This window comes from Coregonus clupeaformis, chromosome 27, assembly GCF_020615455.1.
Source record: "Coregonus clupeaformis isolate EN_2021a chromosome 27, ASM2061545v1, whole genome shotgun sequence".
Taxonomy (NCBI): domain Eukaryota; kingdom Metazoa; phylum Chordata; class Actinopteri; order Salmoniformes; family Salmonidae; genus Coregonus; species Coregonus clupeaformis.
The window spans coordinates 5,483,815-5,503,271 of record NC_059218.1 but is presented as its reverse complement, the minus strand read 5'-3'; the positions used below and the strand labels follow the sequence as shown (position 1 = coordinate 5,503,271).

Below are 19,457 nucleotides of genomic sequence, written 5' to 3'. Positions count from 1 at the left end.
GGCAACATTCAGCCCAAACCACCAGTAGTGAACCAATGTCTTCATATTTCCTACTAGTGACAAGTCTGGCACTTTGAGAGGAATAGGCACAAAATGTGTGTACACCTGCCAAACACAACATGACCAGCTCTCTGTTCGTCTGCTCAGGCCATCCCAGACAAAAGAGCCATTCCCTCTCTTCCTCCTGTTGTCACCACAGTGAAGTGCTAGCAATAAGGGTGGGGTCAGGAATGTGAGTAGCATTAAGGTGGGACACATGGCATTACCTTTCATGATGACCATACAATGCGAGAACAGTACACACACACACACAATAGTTTCAGGTTGACTTCATTCAACTACCTGGAACTATTCACAAAAGCATCGGTCCCAGGACATTATAGACCTAGAGAGAAAGGGCGTGAGTAAGACAAAAGGGAGGAGTGAGTAAGCGAGAGTAAAATGTAAATGAAAGGCAGACTAACACTGTCACCACATCACTCCCTATCCCCAACACGGTGACCTCCACCTTTGCATGTAAACACGGGCTCTAAGGCTGCCATGGTTACCAACCGAATGCTGTGCCTAGTTGATGTTCATGTTGCTTGGGGCTCTAGAGCATTCCACGAGTACTGTCGACAAGACCGAGGACGACAGGTGGGCGTGCCAGTCAAGGAGGCTCATGGGGAGGCATGCCAGTGTGTGTATCACTCCTCCACCCAGAAAATCCTCTGCTGACACAGGCTGTTTGGAATGCATGTAGCAGATAGGAAGAAACCCAGGGAACTGAGCCTTACGCCTCGATCACACCTACAGCGTCATTGCATTTTGGTACACCACAAGTACATTCATTTCCAATGGAACGCTGCGTTTGCCTTGCAGAGTCTGTGCATTCTGTGTGGTGCATACGTTGGATTAATCAAAATTGTATGCATAGACGGCTTGACAGAACTGGTAGCAGAAGGTGAATGTTGAACTTTTGTTGCACACACATGCAGATGATGCAGTGTACCATTTGGCACAATGAGTGTGATCAAGGCATTATTGGTGAAGAGCAGAAGAACAAGCCCTTAGAATCGGAAACGTTGACAAACTGCATATCTAGAAAATCTAAATCAATCAAATAAAAGCGTTAAGTCACATGCTTCGTAAACAACAGGTGTGGACTAACAGTGAAATGCTTACTTACAGGCCCTTCCCAACAATGCAGATAAAGAAAATAGAGAAATAATAGAAAAGTAAAAACACATAATAAAAGATACACAATGAGTAACAATAACATGACTATATAAGGGGTACCAGTGCTGAGTCAATGTGCAGGGGTACGAGGTAGTTGAGGTAGATACTGTATGTACATATAACTAGGAATAAAGTGACAGGTAGTAATTAGTAGCAGCAGCGTATGTGATGAGTCAAAAGAGTTTGTGCACAGTCAATGCAGATAGTTAAATGGTTAACCGAATAGCTACCTGGACTAACTTTTATTTAGCAGTCTTATGGCTTGTGGGTAGAAGCTGTTCAGGGTCCTGTTGGTTCCAGACTTGGTGCATACAGCACAAAACATTTGCTTAGTTTTATCACTACTTTCCACAAAAAGACTATTCCATTAATGGTAGAGTCAGACAGAAAGTTAATGATTCCACACAAATGTGTCATGAATTAGCCTCAAATTAGTTTTTCCTTTGTATACCAACTAGCCATGTTAGAGGTGAGCTTAGAGGGCTTCTGATACCTATATACAGTAGGTGGTGGTATGATTTGTCAGTTTTACTAGCCATGCAGTTTCAGAATAATCAGAGTGAACACAATATTATTTTCTAATGTTTAATAACTCAAGGCACACATTCAATTTGTTCAAAGGCCAGTTTTGATGGCTGAAGTTGAAGAAGTCTGCATGGCAGTTATAAAGAACATTCAGCCTTCTTGGAAGGGCCTTTGTGTGCAATCAGTACTAATATACACCTGAAAACTAACTCTGGGAAGAGTTTAAGAAGCATCATAGGCTGCGTTTAGACAGGCAGCCCAATTCTGATCTTTTGAACAATCACGTCAGATCTTTTCACAGCCAATCTTTTTCAGATCGGATCTGATTTGTCAAATTAGTGAAAAAAAAATCAGAATTGGGCTGCTTCTAAACACAGCCTTAGTACTATGAAAACCAATAAATAAGATAAAATTATGATCTTGGTGCTTAGGAAACTCCCCTCTGGGTGATCTGGAATAAGTTATGGGTAGCACAGGGCTGTATTCTATGAAAAGTACACGAGTAGTGCAAATCTATTTCACATTTTAGTTGGGGCCCAGTTAAGCAGTAGAATTAAGGGCCACTACAAAAGCAAACATTGTGGTCTTCCAAACCTCTACCATCAGACGGGTTCAATTCCATTTCAGTTGAGTCAATTACATTTAGTGATGCACTTCCTCTATTCAAATTCAAACAGGTTTAAACATTGCATATATTCTTGGCAAGAGTTTGTCCAGCTCCATTGCCAAGATCAGGCAGCCAGAATCAGATTGGCAAAGTTGGCTCATTTCCTGACCAGACTTGGGGCAATTCCCTCTACCAGAAAGTTCTCCAGTCACCCCCAATTCTGGCTGATAAAGGCCTCTGAGGGGTGGGAGAAATCAGGGTACATGGGGCTCTTCAGGCTGGTTCCCCCGCTCCTTGGCCATTAGGGGGACGCGGGAGGAGGCAGGGGGTGGTGATACGGCGCCATAACGGGGCCTGGGCTTGGTTGTAACCTGACCCGTCAGGAGCCACACACACCCTATAGTTCTGTCCCTTGTTGTTGTCCCAACGCGGTGTGGCCCCGCTGCCTGGCCGGAAGGACACACAGAACTCCAGACGCTTGCTGGGATCCAGGTTCTGGGGGAGGGGGACGTCAAAGGCAAACGCATCAGTCTTAAAGTCACTGTAGCGCTGCTGCAGGTAGGAGCAGGCGATGTCACGGTGGCTCCGCCATGAGTCAAAGGTCACCCGCACGTGCACAGCCTTCTCAAAGCCAACATTGCAGACACGCACGGTGCCACTCAGGGAGCGCTCGGTCACGCTGCAGCTCTCCAGCTGCACCAGGGCCTCCTGCAGACGGGCGTGGAATGTCGTAAAGTCTGCTGTGGGTTGGGGGAAGGCTAGACGCAGTCTCCAGCGCTGCTGCCCAACGGCTGGACCTGGCCACAGGCTCTGCAGTCTGGGGGAAGAGGAGGGTCTAGGGGTGGAGGAGGAGGAAGAGGAGTCAGCCCCCTGGGCTGTGGAAGGGGACAAGGAGTTGTCTGGGATATACAGTCGCACTGCAGTGAGAGACAGCCCCTTAGTATCAGCAAACACCACGCGGTTCTTCTTAGGGCTGGCACTGTTCCTGTGGACACAGCTCCTAGACTCTGACCACTCTGGTGAGGAGGAAGAGGATGAAGAGGAGGGCGGTGCAGTGCGGAGGCCTGCCCTGAGAGTCTGGAAATCTATTGTCTGAAAGGGAGGTCTCAGGGCCTTTAGAGGAGACACACCCAGTAGGTGACAGATGGGAGGACTCCGGCTCAGACACAGTTGTATGGCAAGGTCCACTGGCATGGCTGACTGCTGTGGTATGGAGTGGTCTCCAAACACATGAAGCGCTCTGAAGAAGGGAAAAAGGTTGATGAGGATAAGGTTAGACTTAGCTGAGAATTTAAAATGCTTGAGGGGATGGGCCATTTTTAACCAATCTGTAGCCCAATATTAGACCTCATTAACTATGTCATTAATAAGGAAACGTGTCAGCTAAGACAGAACAAAACATTGCTATCCATATTAGATTTTTGGGGAAAAGGGGGGTTATAGCATCTAAAAACTAGTTTCTTGTTCACTGTTTGGAGAACTGCTGTTTGCATCGCCTATCGGAGCAGTCTACCGATTATAGCTTCTAGCAGGTAGTCATAAGACCAAAAGTTATCGAACGCAGACGCTATGGAATGCCCTTAGACCTCGTCTCATAAATTCATGAAATAATTTATCAAGCTGAAAGTTGGTTAGGTCAGGATGTTCTAGCATGCACCCAAGATAATTAAAAACCCACAAATAAATCAAATCAAAAATACAAGTAGCCATGGCGCGTCAAGACTCAATTCATTCTAAAATGTAACTTTTTGTTAAGACCTCAACTAAAATAAAATAAAATCAACTAACCTTAAGATAAAACAAGTTAGGTTGGAACACGAGGAATGACTGACATAGACATCTAGAGACAGGTGTTGTCGGTCGTGTAAAATGACCAGTGCGGCACCACAAAAAGCCAGTGAATTTCCACGGAATTCAGCTTTAAGACCATGGGTCAGAGTGACATGTGGCCAGTGCCACCAAACAAGGTCGCACTTGAAGCTTGCATCAGTCGATAATTTGTGCAATAAACAACCAATACAAAATCATGCGGTAGTAATGTGAAAATAAAGTTAACAGGCAAATAGAATACTTACGGAAAATTCACTCCAAATTCAATAAAGGCCATCTGCAAAAACTATCTTGAAGAAAAGAGAAACACGCTGAACGAAGTGTCGGAAAAATCACCTCCCATTTGTTTCCATCCGAAACGTATCACCCTTTTCGACGCAACACGCTAACGACTTCTCTATCGAGACATTCACGCGCTATTTATTGAGGTACTACTCTTGCCCTCAGCTTTTGATTCTTCGCGTGAACCGTTTCGCTTAACCAATCACATTCCTCCTGTCTTCACCCTGGCCAATCAGAGCAACCACTGTGACTGATCAATAGGCGAGACGTGATCAATAGGCAAGAGATTTACAGACATTAGGCTACTCGATTCTGAGATTGTAAGTTTATCATCAATATCGTTGCCTGCTAAGCGCAATGCACCTTCTTTCAACATAGCTTAGGTCTACATTGTATTACTAACAATATAGAGAGATATGATGAGTAGGCTTATTTGAGTTTTTTAACATTACATCTGTAATGGCCTAGATAATGATGTATTGCATAAGACTGCCCCAAAAAATAGGCCTAGATGATGGGCCAATGTTATTTTGCATAATAATAGTAGTCGAAACTACTGCTGCTAATGGCATGTTTAGGCTACAGGGACGGACTGGCCATCTAGCATTTCGGGCAAATGCCAGATGGGCCGGTTCATTTTAAGCCCAGTGGGCCTGTCTAACTTGGGTTTTTAGCGCAACATAATCATTATCTGACTAATAATGGGGGCCTCAAGGGGAAAAATGGGCCATGTGTGGGGTCTCAAGAAAAAAAATCGGACAGGTGTGGCCTCCCAAGTGGCGCAGCGGTCTAAGGCACTGCCTCACAGTGTTGCGGCATCACTACAGCCTGGGGTTCTATCCCAGGCTGTGTCATTACCGGCTGTGACCGGGAGTCCCATAGGGCGGGTCACAATTGGCCCAGCGTCGTCCGAGTTAGGGGAGAGTTTGGCCGGGGGGCTTTACTTGGCTCATCGCGCTCTAGCGACTCCTTGTGGCGGGCCGGGCACCTGCAGGCTGACTTCGGTCGTCAGTTGAATGGTGTTTCCTCCGACACATTGGTGCAGATGGCTTCCAGGGTTAAGCAAGTGGGTGTTAAGAAGCGCGGTTTGGCAGGTCATGTTTCGGAGGACACATGACATCGACCTTCGCCTCTCCCAAGCCCGTTGGGGAGTTGCAGCGATGAGACAAGATCATAATCACGAAACCGGTATGTAAGAAATGCCAGGGACAATTTCTGGTCCCAGTCCGCCCCTGGGCTACTACATGAAGACATATATAGGCTACATATGTTATGCATGACTTGTAAGTGTGTGGTGCCCCATTGACACAGGTTAAGTTTTCACCTATCAAGACACTGCAGAATTAAAAATGACACACCCTCTGAGAATTTAGTCCCATTTACTGATCAGATCAAACCATGTCAGTTAATGTATTCTTTAATGAGGCGTTTGTTAAAATTATTGAAATAATGGCTCACCACAATCTTCTTAGCTCATTCCAAAGCTGTTGATGTTGATTATTCAGCTCTTGGCTAGGTCCTTGGCTTGTTCAGGCAGTTAAATATTACACAACAGAAATAAAATGTATTTTCCCAGCCATGGCATAACATCACTACGAAAGGAGGATTATGGCCAATCCAGTGCTTTGTCCAAAAGTATTATAAACACAATTTATTTGTTTCTATATCATTTTTGTTATATGTTATCTAGCCAGCAAAAACTGCATTCCATATAATGATGATGCAGCCATTGTCTTGTTCCGCCCTACGCCTGTGGCAGGGACTGCAGTGCTTACAGTCAGACAGTAAAACTGCACACAGGGAACACATGAAAAACAAAGGATTAGTCTTAATCCTCTCACTTGGAATGCCTGTACATTTAATTACATCTGCCACAGCAATGTTTGTTCAGTGAGTTTGTTTAGGTAGTACTGTACTACAATGTTTCTGTTGCACATTACCAAGACAGAGGTAGAGGGACTGACCCACCTGTTGACCCAGTCTAGGAGTCAGTCTGGGTCATGAGACTACATGGCTCTGGTTAAGGGGTTGCCTACATGGCAGGGGAGGCTGGTGGGAAGAACTATAAGAGGACGGGCTCAATGGAATGGAATAAATGGAACGGTACCAAATGCATCAAACATATGGAAACCACATGTTTGACTCTGTTCCATTGATTCCATTCCAGCCATTACAATGAACCCATCTTCCTATAGCTCCTCCCACCAGCCTCCTTTGCTACATGGTTAATCCCTAAATAAATGACCCAGGATGAACTGTTTTACACAACGCAGGATTATAAATTTGGCAAAGACACAAAAGCACAATATTATTCAACAGCACATTGTCATTAGGAATACATTGTCAGAGATCAAACCCTGCATTCAGGTTCAGATAAGGATGTACCGGCTTGCTTGCAGCTGGTTATTTTTTAAAACTTTTTTTCAACTAATCACACAGCCTTAAAATGGCCTTCCCATTCAAACATGATACACTAAAAACAAGTGTTTGCGTGAATGATGCCGATTAATATTTATATACTTCAAGGGTGTCTCCTAGGATGCAGATGGAGTTATTTATGACAGTTAAAAACTAGTTATGCCTGTATATAATACCTGATGCTAATTAAAACTTAAAGGTTTCTTACAGGGCTACTTGTCTCTCTGCCTATGTGCCAGCCTGTGAGCCTCATATGCCCTGGGGAAAACTGGTTCTTTTTCTAGGCCAAAGCCTACTTTTTCTCTCTCCGAAATGTGATTCAATGATGAAGGATAGCTGGCAAGAATAGGAGAAAAGTAGTCTTATCCCTAATATCTCCCAAGATAGTTGACTCTGTCTCTGAATATCAGAAGTGGTCATAGATTTTTAGTTTTTCCATGTATTGACTAACTGTACATTTCACATCAGAGGGCACCATCAGACCAACTTATTGAATGGCCTACTCCATGAAGTTTGCACTTGTGTCTAAAAAACATGCTTCTTTACCCTTAAGTGTGTGTACGTACATTACTGTGTTTATACATGGGATATTGTTTTTCAACAGGAAAAGTAAAACAAAAAGCTGGAGTGCATCTTTAAACGACGATCTCTGTAAGTCTGGAACTGATGGTTAGGCTTCAATTAGCTGGGGCACTGGGGATTTAGTGTAAATAAGGAGAAGATTATTGAGGAATACTGTCACGATCGTCGGAAGGAGCGGACCAATACGCAGCGCGTGGAGTGAACATGATGACTTTATTAATAAAGCAACCACGACAAAACAACAAATGACGATAATGAAGTCCTCAGTGACACGACTGAACACGGAACAATAACCCACAAAACACAGGAGAAAACACACAGAATATATATGGCTCCCAATCAGAGATAACGAGCCGACAGCTGACACTCGTTACCTCCGATTGGGAGTCATTAACCAATCACCAAAAACACAAACAAATGAAACTCACCCAACCCAACACCACCAAATGAAATACACCCTGGCTCTAACACACAGTCCTTGGAGCCAGAGTGTGACAGTACCCCCCCCTAAAGGTGCGCACTCCGGGCGCACCAGCATACCGTCTAGGGGAGGGTCTGGGTGGGCGTCTGTCCCCGGTGGCGGCTCTGGCCCCGGTCGTGATCCCCACCCCACCGCAGTCACAACCTGCTTCGGTAGCCTCCTCCCAATGACCACCCTCCAACTAACCCCACCTGGACTAAGGGGCAACACCGGACTAAGGGGCAGCATCGGACTAAGGGGCAGTACCGGACTACGGGGCAGTACCGGACTAAGGGGCAGTACCGGACTAAGGGGCAGTACCAGGCTAAGGGACAGCACCAGGATAAGGAACAGCACCAGGATAAGGAGCAACACCGAGCTAAGGGGCAGCACCTGACTAAATGGCGGATCCTGGCTGGCTGGCTCATGGCTGGCTGGACGGATCTGGCTGCTCATGGCTGGCTGACGGATCTGGCTGCTCATGGCTGGCTGGACGGATCTGGCTGCTCATGGCCGACTGACGGATCTGGCTGATCCTGTCTGGCAGAAGGCTCTGGCTGATCCTGTCTGGCAGAAGGCTCTGGCTGATCCTGTCTGGCAGAAGGCTCTGGCTGATCCTGTCTGGCAGAAGGCTCTGGCTGATCCTGTCTGGCGGAAGGCTCTGGCTGATCCTGTCTGGCGGAAGGCTCTGGCTGATCCTGTCTGGCAGACGGCTCTGGCTGATCCTGTCTGGCGGAAGGCTCTGACGGCGTTGGGCAGACGGGCAGTTCAGACGGCGTTGGGCAGACGGACAGTTCAGGCCCCGTTGGGCAGACGGCAGACTCTGGCCGTCTGAGGCGCATCGTAGGCCTGGTGCGTGGTGCCGGAACAGGAGGTACCGGGCTGAGGACACGCATCTCAGGGCTAGTGCGGGAGAAGCAACAGGGCATGCTGGACCCTGGGGACGCACCGTAGGCCTGATGCGTGGTGCCGGAACTGGAGGTACCGGGCTGAGGACACGCATCTCAGGGCTAGTGCGGGAAGCAGCAACAGGGCATGCTTGGCCCTGGGGACGCACCGTAGGCCTGATGCGTGGTGCCGGAACTGGAGGTACCGGGGCTGAGGACACGCATCTCAGGGCTAGTGCGGGGAGTCGGAACAGGGCATGCTGGACCCTGGGGACTCCCATAACGCCTAGTGCGGGGAGCCGGAACAGGGCCTGCTGGACCCTGGGGACTCACCTCACGCCTAGTGCGGAGAGCAGGAACAGGCCGGGCGGGGCTGGCGACGCGCACCGTATCCCTGGTGCGTGGAGTAGGAACAGGCCGGGCTGGGCTGGCGAAGCGCACCGTATCCCTGGTGCGTGGAGTAGGAACAGGCCGGGCTGGGCTGGCGAAGCGCACCGTATCCCTGGTGCGTGGAGTAGGAACAGGCCGGGCTGAGCTGGCGACGCGCACCGCATACTTGGTGCGTATGGCAGGAACAGGCCGAACCGGGCTGGCGACGCGCACCTTACACTTAGTGCGAGGGACCGGAACAGGCCGTACCGTACGGGAACACACACTACTGGCTGCACCTCGGGACTAGGAACGGGCCGGACCGAACTGGTTACACACCCCAGTACCTCACGCCGTGCCTCAACACCTTCCTTCCCTGCTTTACCCAGTAGCCCCCTTGACCTGGTAGCCCACTGAATCCGTCCCTTCTCTGCCTCCGTCAGCCCCCTTAACCTGGCAGCCCTCTGACTCTGCCTAGTGGCAGCCTCCTGCTGCTCCGTCGCCCAAGCCATGTGCCCCCCCCCAAAAATTTCTTGGGGTTGCCTCTCGTCCTTCCGACGATGATGGCCCTGCTGATGCCGTTGCTCCTCTCGCCGTCGCCTCTCCACCGTCTCGTTCCATGGTCGGCGATCCATACCATCTAGGATCTCCTCCCAAGTCCAGGACCCTTTACCTTCCACCAGTTCCTTCCATGTCCAGGCCCTTTGTTCCTGGGACGCGCTGCTTGGTTCCTTTATGGTGGGTTATTCTGTCACGATCGGTCGGAAGGAGCGGACCAATACGCAGCGCGTGGAGTGAACATGATGACTTTATTAATAAAGCAACCACGACAAAACAACAAATGACGATAATGAAGTCCTCAGTGACACGACTGAACACGGAACAATAACCCACAAAACACAGGGGAAAACACACAGAATATATATGGCTCCCAATCAGAGATAACGAGCCGACAGCTGACACTCGTTACCTCCGATTGGGAGTCATTAACCAATCACCAAAAACACAAACAAATGAAACTCACCCAACCCAACACCACCAAATGAAATACACCCTGGCTCTAACACACAGTCCTTGGAGCCAGAGTGTGACAAATACAAACAAATTCCCTGTTTACAGGATATACATGTTTGCTAATGTGATTGATACCATTTGTAAGTGTGCTGCTGTTAATAAACACCACAGCAATAAAAAACCTTGGATTTGTTATTAAAGAGAAGTGAAAACAGAAAGGTACCAATATTAACCACATCATGAATATGACTCATGAGAAAAATGGAAGTGCAGGTACTGGCAGAGTCAGCGATCAATAGAGAAATTAGAAGGAGGGCCTGAATAAAGGGAATGTGAAATTGACCCACATAGTCCTTCCAGTAAATTAGTATTCTCCCATAACAGAATGTATCTCTTGAGCCAAAGCGATGTTCCACATTTTGGTCAAGTAATCCCCACTGATTCAATTTAACCGGCAAATGCAATTGATTACAAGGCATTGATTTCTGTGAGCCCATATACTAAATTACCACTTATCGACGAAGTGTGAATGTGTGTGTGAGTCATGAGTGTGTGTTTGTGTGTGTGAATGTTGGGAGGGATGGTGTTTGCAGTTTTGAGTGGAACATTCTTAATCCCAATCAAGGTGCTTCTTTGTTGTGTTTTTAAATGTTTTTATTGATATCCATCATGCTTTTCACTTTCTGTTACACAATTATGTGATGTTGCGTAATGGCTCTCATGAAGTCCTATTAAGGAGAATATTATGTACAGAAAGTGGTCTCTACACTTGAGAGGATTTAACAAAAGTTTTATTTCAGTGTAATTTCATGTAGCTCCACTTGATGGCACTGGAGCATAAGAGAAAAATCCCATCACAAATGTTACCTTTCAAAAAAGGAGAGTTTAACTCACAGGACCAATGCCCATGTGTGTAACATGTTACATCTGTTATCAGACAGACCGATAGAAGCCCTAGAAATATTTGCAATAAATAGTCACCCTGCTGGTGAGTGCTGGTTTTGCAGGTGACTAGCCTTCGCTGTGTTTTGCACACTTTGATGCTGGTATGCTGGTGATACTGCTGGTGATACTGGTATGCTGGTGAATGCAATTCACATTATTCTAGCCTGGCTTGCAAAGTGACATTAATTCCTATTGGAATCCAGCCAAAGTGGATATAGCCAACAATTTGAACTTTTATTCACCCACACTGCTTTCAGAATGGTTAGAAAGATACATTAATGAGACTACCTAAACCATCTAAACTGGAACAACCATTTCATTAACAGATGCAATAAATCCAACTAACAGTTTGAATCAGTTTAGAAAAATGTATGTTATTTATTTTGTGTAGCATAAGATTAATTAATTAATTAATCAATGTACATGCAAAAACACAGATATTGAAACAAACCATTCTAAAGATCAAACAACAATAGAGCATGCTGGGAAATATAATAAGGATGGGCATTGGTTTTGTCAGCTAGACCATGCTAGTCAGAGTAGCTTGACCAGCTAGACCAGGGATGGGCAACTTTGATAGGGGTGGGGGCCACAAATAATCGGAACTCATTATGAGAGCCGCAGTTGCTTGAGGGTCTGCATACCCACATCCGTAACCCCCCCCCCCACACACACACACATACTCACACACACACACATTGCAAGCAAAACATTTTAGTGGCCCCCCTCTTGACAGCGGAGAGAACCATTGTACGTTTTAAAGTTCATTTCGTGCAATTCTACACATTTTAGAGAAAATGTTGCAGTTTTAAAGAGAGTTTTCTGCAATACTACACATTTTGCCATGGGGCAAAGAGAAGATTTGGCTATTTTATTACTAATTTCATGCAATTCTACTCACTTTGCTATGGGGGTTGAGAGGAAAATGTGCTGTTTTACAGCTAATTTCCTGCAATTCTACACATTTTGCCATATCGTGGAGAGAAATGTTTGCTGTGGTCCTCTGTAGCTCAGCTGGTAGAGCACGGTGCTTGTAACGCTAAGGTAGTGGGTTCGATCCCCGGGACCACCCATACACAAAAAAAAATGTATGCACGCATGACTGTAAGTCGCTTTGGATAAAAGCGTCTGCTAAAATGGCATATTATAATTTTTAATATGATATCTGAGTGAGACTGACTAACAAAATCAATGCAGGACCCACGGCCCGGTAATTCAACCATGATTTCTAAGTTTAGATAGAACATTTTGTTTTTTGTCTGACATGGGCTAATTGAGTGACTATCAGTGACATAAAAAGAGAAAAACCGTTGATCCGCAACCACATTTCAAAATTGCACCTTGTGTATTCTACTATTCTAATGCGCAACAGTAAGTAGAGACCCTGACTGAGTTCCCAAAATAAAAATGAAAAATACCAACAAAAATGACAAAATAATAATAATTATATACAGTACCAGTCAAAAGATTGGACACACCTACTCATTCAAAGGTTTTTCTTAATTTTTACTATTTTCTACATTGTAGAATAATAGTGAAGACATCAAAACTAAGAAATAACACATATGGAATCACGTAGTAAGCAAAAAAGTGTTAAACAAATCAAAATATATTTTAGATTTGATATTCTTCAAATAGCCACCCTTTGCCTTGATGACAGCTTTGCACAAGCTTGGCATTCTCTCAACCAGCTTCACCAGGAATGTTTTTCCAACAGTCTTGAAGGAGTTCCCACATATGCTGAGCACTTGTTGGCTGCTTTTCCTTCACTCTGCCATCCAACTCATCCCAAACCATCTCAATTTGGTTGTGATCGGGGGATTGTGGAGGCCAGGTCATCTGATGCAGCACTCCATCAATCTCCTTCTTGGTAAAATAGACCTTACACAGCCTGGAGGTGTGTTGGGTCATTGTCCTGTTGAAACACAAATGATAGTCCCACTAAGTCCAAACCAGATGGGATGGCGTATTGCTGCAGAATGCTGTGGTAGCCATGCTGGTTAAGTGTGCCTTGAATTCTAAATAAATCACAGACAGTGTCACCAGCAAAGCACCCCCACACCATAACACCTCCTCCTCCATGTTTTACGGTGGGAAATACACATGCTGAGATCATCTGTTCACCCACACCACGTCTCACAAAGACACGACGGTTGGAACCAAAAATATCTAATTTGGACTCCAGATCAAAGGACAAATTTCCACCGGTCTAACGTCCATTGCTCGTGCTTCTTGGCCCAAGCAGGTCTCTTCTTCTTATTGATGTCCTTTAGTAGTGGTTTCTTTGTACCAAATCGACCACGAAGGCCTGATTCATACGGTCCCCTCTGAACAGTTGATGTTGAGATGTGTCTGTGACTTAAACTCTGTGAAGCATATATTTGCGCTGCAATTTCTGAGGCTGGTAACTATAATGAACTTATCCTCTGCAGCAGAGATAACTCTGGGTCTTCCTTTCCTGTGGCGGTCCTCATGAGAGACAGTTTCATCATAGCGCTTGATGGTTTTTGCGACAGCACTTGAAGAAACTTTCAAAGTTCTTGACATTTTCCGGATTGACTGACCTTCATGTCTTAAAGTAATGATGAACTGTCGTTTCTCTTTGCTTATTTGAGCTGTTCTTGCCATAATATGGACTTGGTCTTTTACCAAATAGGGCTATCTTCTGTATACCCACCCTACCTTGTCACAACACAACTGATTGGCTCAAACACATTAAGAAGGAAATAAATTCCACAAATTAACTTTTAAGAAGGCACACCTGTTAATTGAAATGCATTCCAGGTGACTACCTCTGTCACGACTTCCACCGAGGCTGCCTCCCCTCCTTGTTCGGGAAGGTTTCGGCGTTCGGCGTCACCGGCTTACTAGCTACTGCCGATCCATTTATCATCACTCCATTTGTCTTGTCTTCAATCACACACACACACCTGGTTCTTATTCCCTCATTAGTCATGGTATAAGTGTTCCCTCTGCTTCCTTGTCTGTGTGGGTGATTGTTTATTGTGGAGGTTAGTGAAGCTCGGTGGAGCTCATTGTGTTGTGTTGTGTATCGACGGGAGTATTTTTCCCGTGTGTCTTGTATTTTCCAGTGCGCCTGTTTTGTGCCCTGGAGTGTGTTTGACGCATTTCTGCGTAAACCTGTATTTTGTGGATTAAAGCCTGTTATTCTGTGATTTACCCTCCTGCGCCTGACTCCTTCATCACCACCTCATCACAGAATCACCCTCCATTATGGAGTCAGCGGGAGAGACGCACATGCCTGGAGTCGTGGAACGGGTCCAGGAGCATTCAACTATGCTAGCCAGCTTGGGTGAAGTGATGGCTTGGGTTCTTCAGGTCGTCCAACGCCTGGAGAGGAGAGAGCCCGATCCGTCGAGACCAGCTGGTCAACCGGATCCCACCACCTACACCCCAGCACCCGGAGGGATACAGATATCCCGACCAGGGGAGTTCGACGGGACAGCGGCGCTGTGCCAAGGATTCCTTCTCCAACTGGAGCTCTACTTCTCCAGCATCCGACCGGTTCCATCGGAGCGGGAGAAGGTGTCCGCCCTCGTCTCCTGCCTCTCGGGGAAAGCCCTGGTGTGGGCCAACGCGGTGTGGAACGAAGGAGGAGCCGCGTTGGAGAACTACGATCACCTGCCCAAGGGTCGAGAGGCTGCTGGGTGCCAGGTTATTCTGCTCCAGGTAGAGCTCTACCTGGCTACCATCCACCCGGCTCCTTCGGGATATGAGAGCGTGTCCACCCTCATCTCCTGTCTGTCGGGGAGCGTGCTCGAGTGGGCCAATGCCGAGTGGGGAGGAATAGACGCAGCGTCAGTACGCTATGAGGATTTCACCCGCCGCTTTCGGGTGGTATTCGATCATCCACCGGAGGGGAGAGCGGCGGGGGAACGTCTATTCCACCTCAGACAGGGGAAGAGGAGCACACAGGACTTTGCACTGGACTTCAGGCCTCTGGCTGCCAGCGCAGGATGGAATGAGAGGGCCCTGATCGACCACTACCGATGCAGCCTACAGGAGGACGTTCGTCGGGAACTGGCCTGCAGGGACACCACCCTTAACCTGGACCAACTGGTGGATATGTCGATAAGGCTGGATAACCTGTTGGCAACCCACGGACGTCCGGATCAGGGACCGTCCATTCCATCCTCCAGCACCTCCGACCCTACCCCTATGGAGCGCGGAGGTGCTGCGCTTAGGGAGACCGGAGGAAGGGCCGTCTCCTGCACCAACTGTGGCCGCAGAGGACACACTGCTGGTCGGTGCTGGGGAGGGTCTTTAGGGAGTCGAGGCAGTAGACAGAGCACTGGTGGACCGTCTCAGGTGAGTAGGCCCCTGACTCACCCAGAGCTCCCTGTTGCGCATATGTGTATTGATAATGAATTTCCAGAGTTTCCCCTCATTCCCAGCATAAGGTGCTCGTAGATTCAGGTGCAGCTGGGAACTTTATTGATCATCAATTTTCCCGTAGTTTAGGGATTCCTATTGTTCCTATTGATGTGCCCTTCCCTGTACATGCCTTAGATAGTCGCCCTTTAGGGTCAGGCCTGATTAGGGAGGTCACAGCTCCACTCTTGATGAAGACGCAGGAGGGTCATGAGTAGAAAATGAGTCTCTATTTGATTGATTCCCCTGCGTTTCCAGTGGTGTTGGGGCTTCCCTGGTGAACTTCTCATGACCCCATGATTTCATGGCAACAGAGGGCTCTCAAGGGATGGTCAAGTCAGTGCTCGGGGAGGTGTGTAGGTGTTTCCATAGGGGCAACTACGGTGGAAAGTCCAAACCAGGTCTCCACCATGCACATTCCCCCCGAATATGCTGATTTGGCTCTCGCCTTCTGTAAAAAGAAGGCGACTCAATTACCACCCCATTGACAGGGGAATTGTGCGATAAATCTCCAGGGAGGTGCTGCAGTTCCCCGGAGTCACGTATATCCCCTGTCACAGGAAGAGACGGCGGCCATGGAAACATATGTCTCCGGCAGGGATACATTCGGCCATCCACTTCACCTGTCTCCTCGAGTTTCTTTTTTGTGAAGAAGAAGAATGGAAGTTTACGCCTGTGCATTGACTACCGGGGTCTCAATCAGATCACTGTCAAGTACAGTTATCTACTACCACTCATTGCTAGTATGACGGAGTCATTGCACGGGGCACGCTTCTTCACAAAATTGGATCTCAGGAGCGCATACAACCTGGTGCGTATCCGGGAGGGAGATGAGTGGAAGATGGCATTTAGTACCACATCTGGGCACTATGAGTACCTCGTCATGCCATACGGGTTGATGGACGCTCCATCAGTCTTCCAATCCTTTGTAGATGAGATTTTCAGGGACCTGCACAGACAGGATGTAGTGGTGTATATAGATGATATTTTCATATACTCCGCTACACGAGCCGAGCATGTGTCCCTGGTGCGCAAGGTGCTTGGTCGACTGTTGGAGCATGACCTGTACGTCAAGGCGGAGAAATGTCTGTCTCCTTCCTAGGGCACTGCCTGTCCACGTCAGGGGTGGAGATGGAGATTGATCGCATTTCGGCCGTGCGTAATTGGCCGACTCCAACCACGGTTAAGGAGGTGCAGTGATTCTTAGGGTTTGCCAACTACTACCTGTCACGCTCGTTGAAGGACGGGTCAGACCAAGGCGCAGCGTGATATGCGTACATGTTTATTAAACTTGATAAACACACGACAAAACAACAAAGGAAACGAAACGTGAAGTCCAAGGTAGAACACACAACATACCTTACAAGGAACAAGATCCCACAACTAGACAGTGCCAATAGGCTGCTTAAGTATGGTCCTCAATCAGAGACAACGAGCGACAGCTGCCTCTGATTGGGAACCACACCGGCCAACATAGAACTATACCTACTAGACAAGCCACATAGAAAAAGCACAACAAGGAATATACACACCCTGACTCAACATATATGAGTCCCCTGAGTCAGGGCGTGACACTACCAGAGGTTTATCAGGGGCTTTGGTCAGGTAGCGGCTCCCATTTCCTCCTTGCTGAGGGGGGGACCGGTGCGACTGCAGTGGTCAGCTGAGGCGGACAAGGCGTTTGGTCACCTGAAGGACCTGTTTACCTCGGCTCCAGTGCTGGCTCATCCGGATCCCTCCTTAGCATTCACAGTAGAGGTGGACGCATCCGAGGCTGGGATAGGAGCTGTACTGTCTCAGCGCTCGGGTACGCCACCAAAACTCTGCCCCTGTGCTTTCTTTTCAAAGAAGCTCAGCCCGGCGGAGCGCAACTATGATGTGGGGGACCGGGAGCTGTGGTTAAAGCTCTGAAAGTGTGGAGGCATTGGCTTGAGGGGGCTAAACACCCTTTTCTCATTTTGACTGACCACCGCAATCTGGAGTACAGATTGTTTTTCACTCGTTTTGTGTTCACCCTTTCTTACAGACCAGGTTCCCAGAACGCTAAGGCAGACGCCCTGTCCCGACACTATGACACAGAGGAGAGGTCCATTGAGCCCACTCCCATACTTCCGGCGTTGTGTCTGGTGGTACCGGTGGTGTGGGAGGTTGACGCGGACATCGAGCGGGCGTTACGTACAGAGCCCACTCCCCCCCAGTGTCCAGAGGGTCGTATGTACGTGCCGTTAGAGGTCCGCGATCGATTGATCTATTGGACTCACACGTCCCCCTCCTCTGGTCATCCTGGCATCGGTCGGACAGTGTCTTAGTGGGAAATACTGGTGGCCCACTTTAGCCAAGGGCGTGAGAGTTTATGTTTCCTCCTGCTCGGTGTGCGCTCAGTGTAAGGCACCTAGACACCTGCCCAGAGGGAAATTACAACCCCTACCTGTTCCACAACGGCCGTGGTCCCACCTATCGGTGGATTTTGTTACGGACATTCCCCCGTCACAAGGGAACACCACGATCCTGGTCGTTGTGGATCGGTTTTCTAAGTCCTGCCATCTCATTCCTATGCCCGGTCTCCCTACGGCCCTACAGACTGCGGAGGCCCTATTTACACACGTCTTCCGGCACTACGGGGTACCTGAGGATTTTGTATCTGATCGGGATCCCCAGTTCACCTCAAGGGTCTGGAGGGCATTCATGGAACGTCTGGGGATCTCGGTCAGCCTGACCTCAGGTTTTCACCCCGAGAGTAATGGGCAGGTGGAGAGAGTGAACCAGGATGTGGGTAGGTTTCTGTGGTCCTATGGCCAGGACCGGCCGGGGGAGTGGTCGGGTTTTATCCCCTGGGCAGAGATGGCCCAAAATATCAGCCGGTCCTGGCACCTTGGCATCAGAGCCAGATCGAGGCACCTGCGGTGGAAGAGTGGTTTCGGCGCTCGGAAGAGACCTGGAATGCTGCCCATGTACGCCTGTAACGGGCCATCAGGTGACAGAAGGCGAACGCCGACCGCCACCGCAGTGAGGCTCCGGTGTATGCACCGGGGGACCGGGTCTGGCTCTCAACCTGAAACCTGCCCCTTCGCCTGCCCTGCCGGAAGCTGGGTCGGCGGTTTGTGGGGCCATTTAAAGTCCTGAGGAGATTGAACAAGGTTTGTTATAGGTTACAGCTTCCTCCTGAGTATTGTATTAACCCCTCGTTCCATGTGTCTCTCCTCAGGCCGGTGGTAGCTGGTCCACTCCAGGAGTCTGAGGTACGGGAGGTTCCTCCGCCCCCACTGGACATCGAGGGGGCACCGGCGTACTCGGTCCATTCCATCCTGGATTCGAGGCGTCGGGTGGGGGGCCTGCAGTATCTTGTGGAGTGGGAGGGGTACGGTCCGGAGGAACGGTGCTGGGTCCCTAGGAGGGACATCCTCGATCCCTCCATGTTGGGGGATTTCCACCGTCGTCATCCGACTCGCCCTGCGCCGCATCCTCCTGGCCGTCCCCGAGGCCGGTGTTGGCGCACGGCTGGAGCCGCGCGTCAATGGGGGGGTAATGTCATGGATTCAGCCGAGGCTGCTCCTCCTCCTTGCTCGGGCAGGCTTCGGCGTTCGTCGTCGCCGGAGTAATAGCTGCTACCGATCTATGTTTCTGTGTTCTACTTGTTTTGTCTTTATTGTTCACACCTGGTTCCCATTATGTATTGATTTCTTCCCTATTTAACCCTCTGGTACCACTGTTTTTTGTCCGTGTTTGTTCATGTTTGGTTGTCGTCTGGTGAGCGAGTTTGTTCCTCCCTGCGTGGAGGTTATGTTATTTACGTTACCTACGAGTAAAGTACGTTTTCGATTAGCTCTGTGTCCTGCGCCTGACTTCGTCCTACCGCATCACATTGACCTCCTGACAACTACATTGACATTACAATTTAGCCATTCAGCTGAAGCTCCCATTGGTTACT

The 19,457-nt window shown here is 48.4% G+C and overlaps 1 protein-coding gene across 1 annotated transcript; it reads right to left on the bottom strand.

The window, feature by feature from the left end:
- Nucleotides 1-1,795: 1,795 nt before the first annotated feature.
- On the bottom strand, nucleotides 1,796-4,600 carry LOC121541184 (protein phosphatase 1 regulatory subunit 3C). Its single transcript, XM_041850161.1, has 2 exons — nucleotides 4,426-4,600; nucleotides 1,796-3,590 (listed from the first exon to the last, which is right to left on the bottom strand). The coding sequence occupies exons 1-2, from the start codon at nucleotides 4,455-4,457 to the stop codon at nucleotides 2,624-2,626; spliced, it is 999 nt and encodes a 332-aa protein (XP_041706095.1). The 5' UTR covers nucleotides 4,458-4,600; the 3' UTR covers nucleotides 1,796-2,623.
- Between the last annotated feature and the right edge of the window lie 14,857 nt (nucleotides 4,601-19,457).

Bases quoted from the DNA above. Each gene is read 5' to 3' on its own strand.
- LOC121541184 (XM_041850161.1), bottom strand. From the start codon at position 4,457: ATGGCCTTTATTGAATTTGGAGTGAATTTTCC. The intron at 3,591-4,425 runs GTAAGTATTCTA...TCCCTTCTTCAG, and splicing joins GAATTTGGAGTGAATTTTCC to AGCGCTTCATGTGTTTGGAG.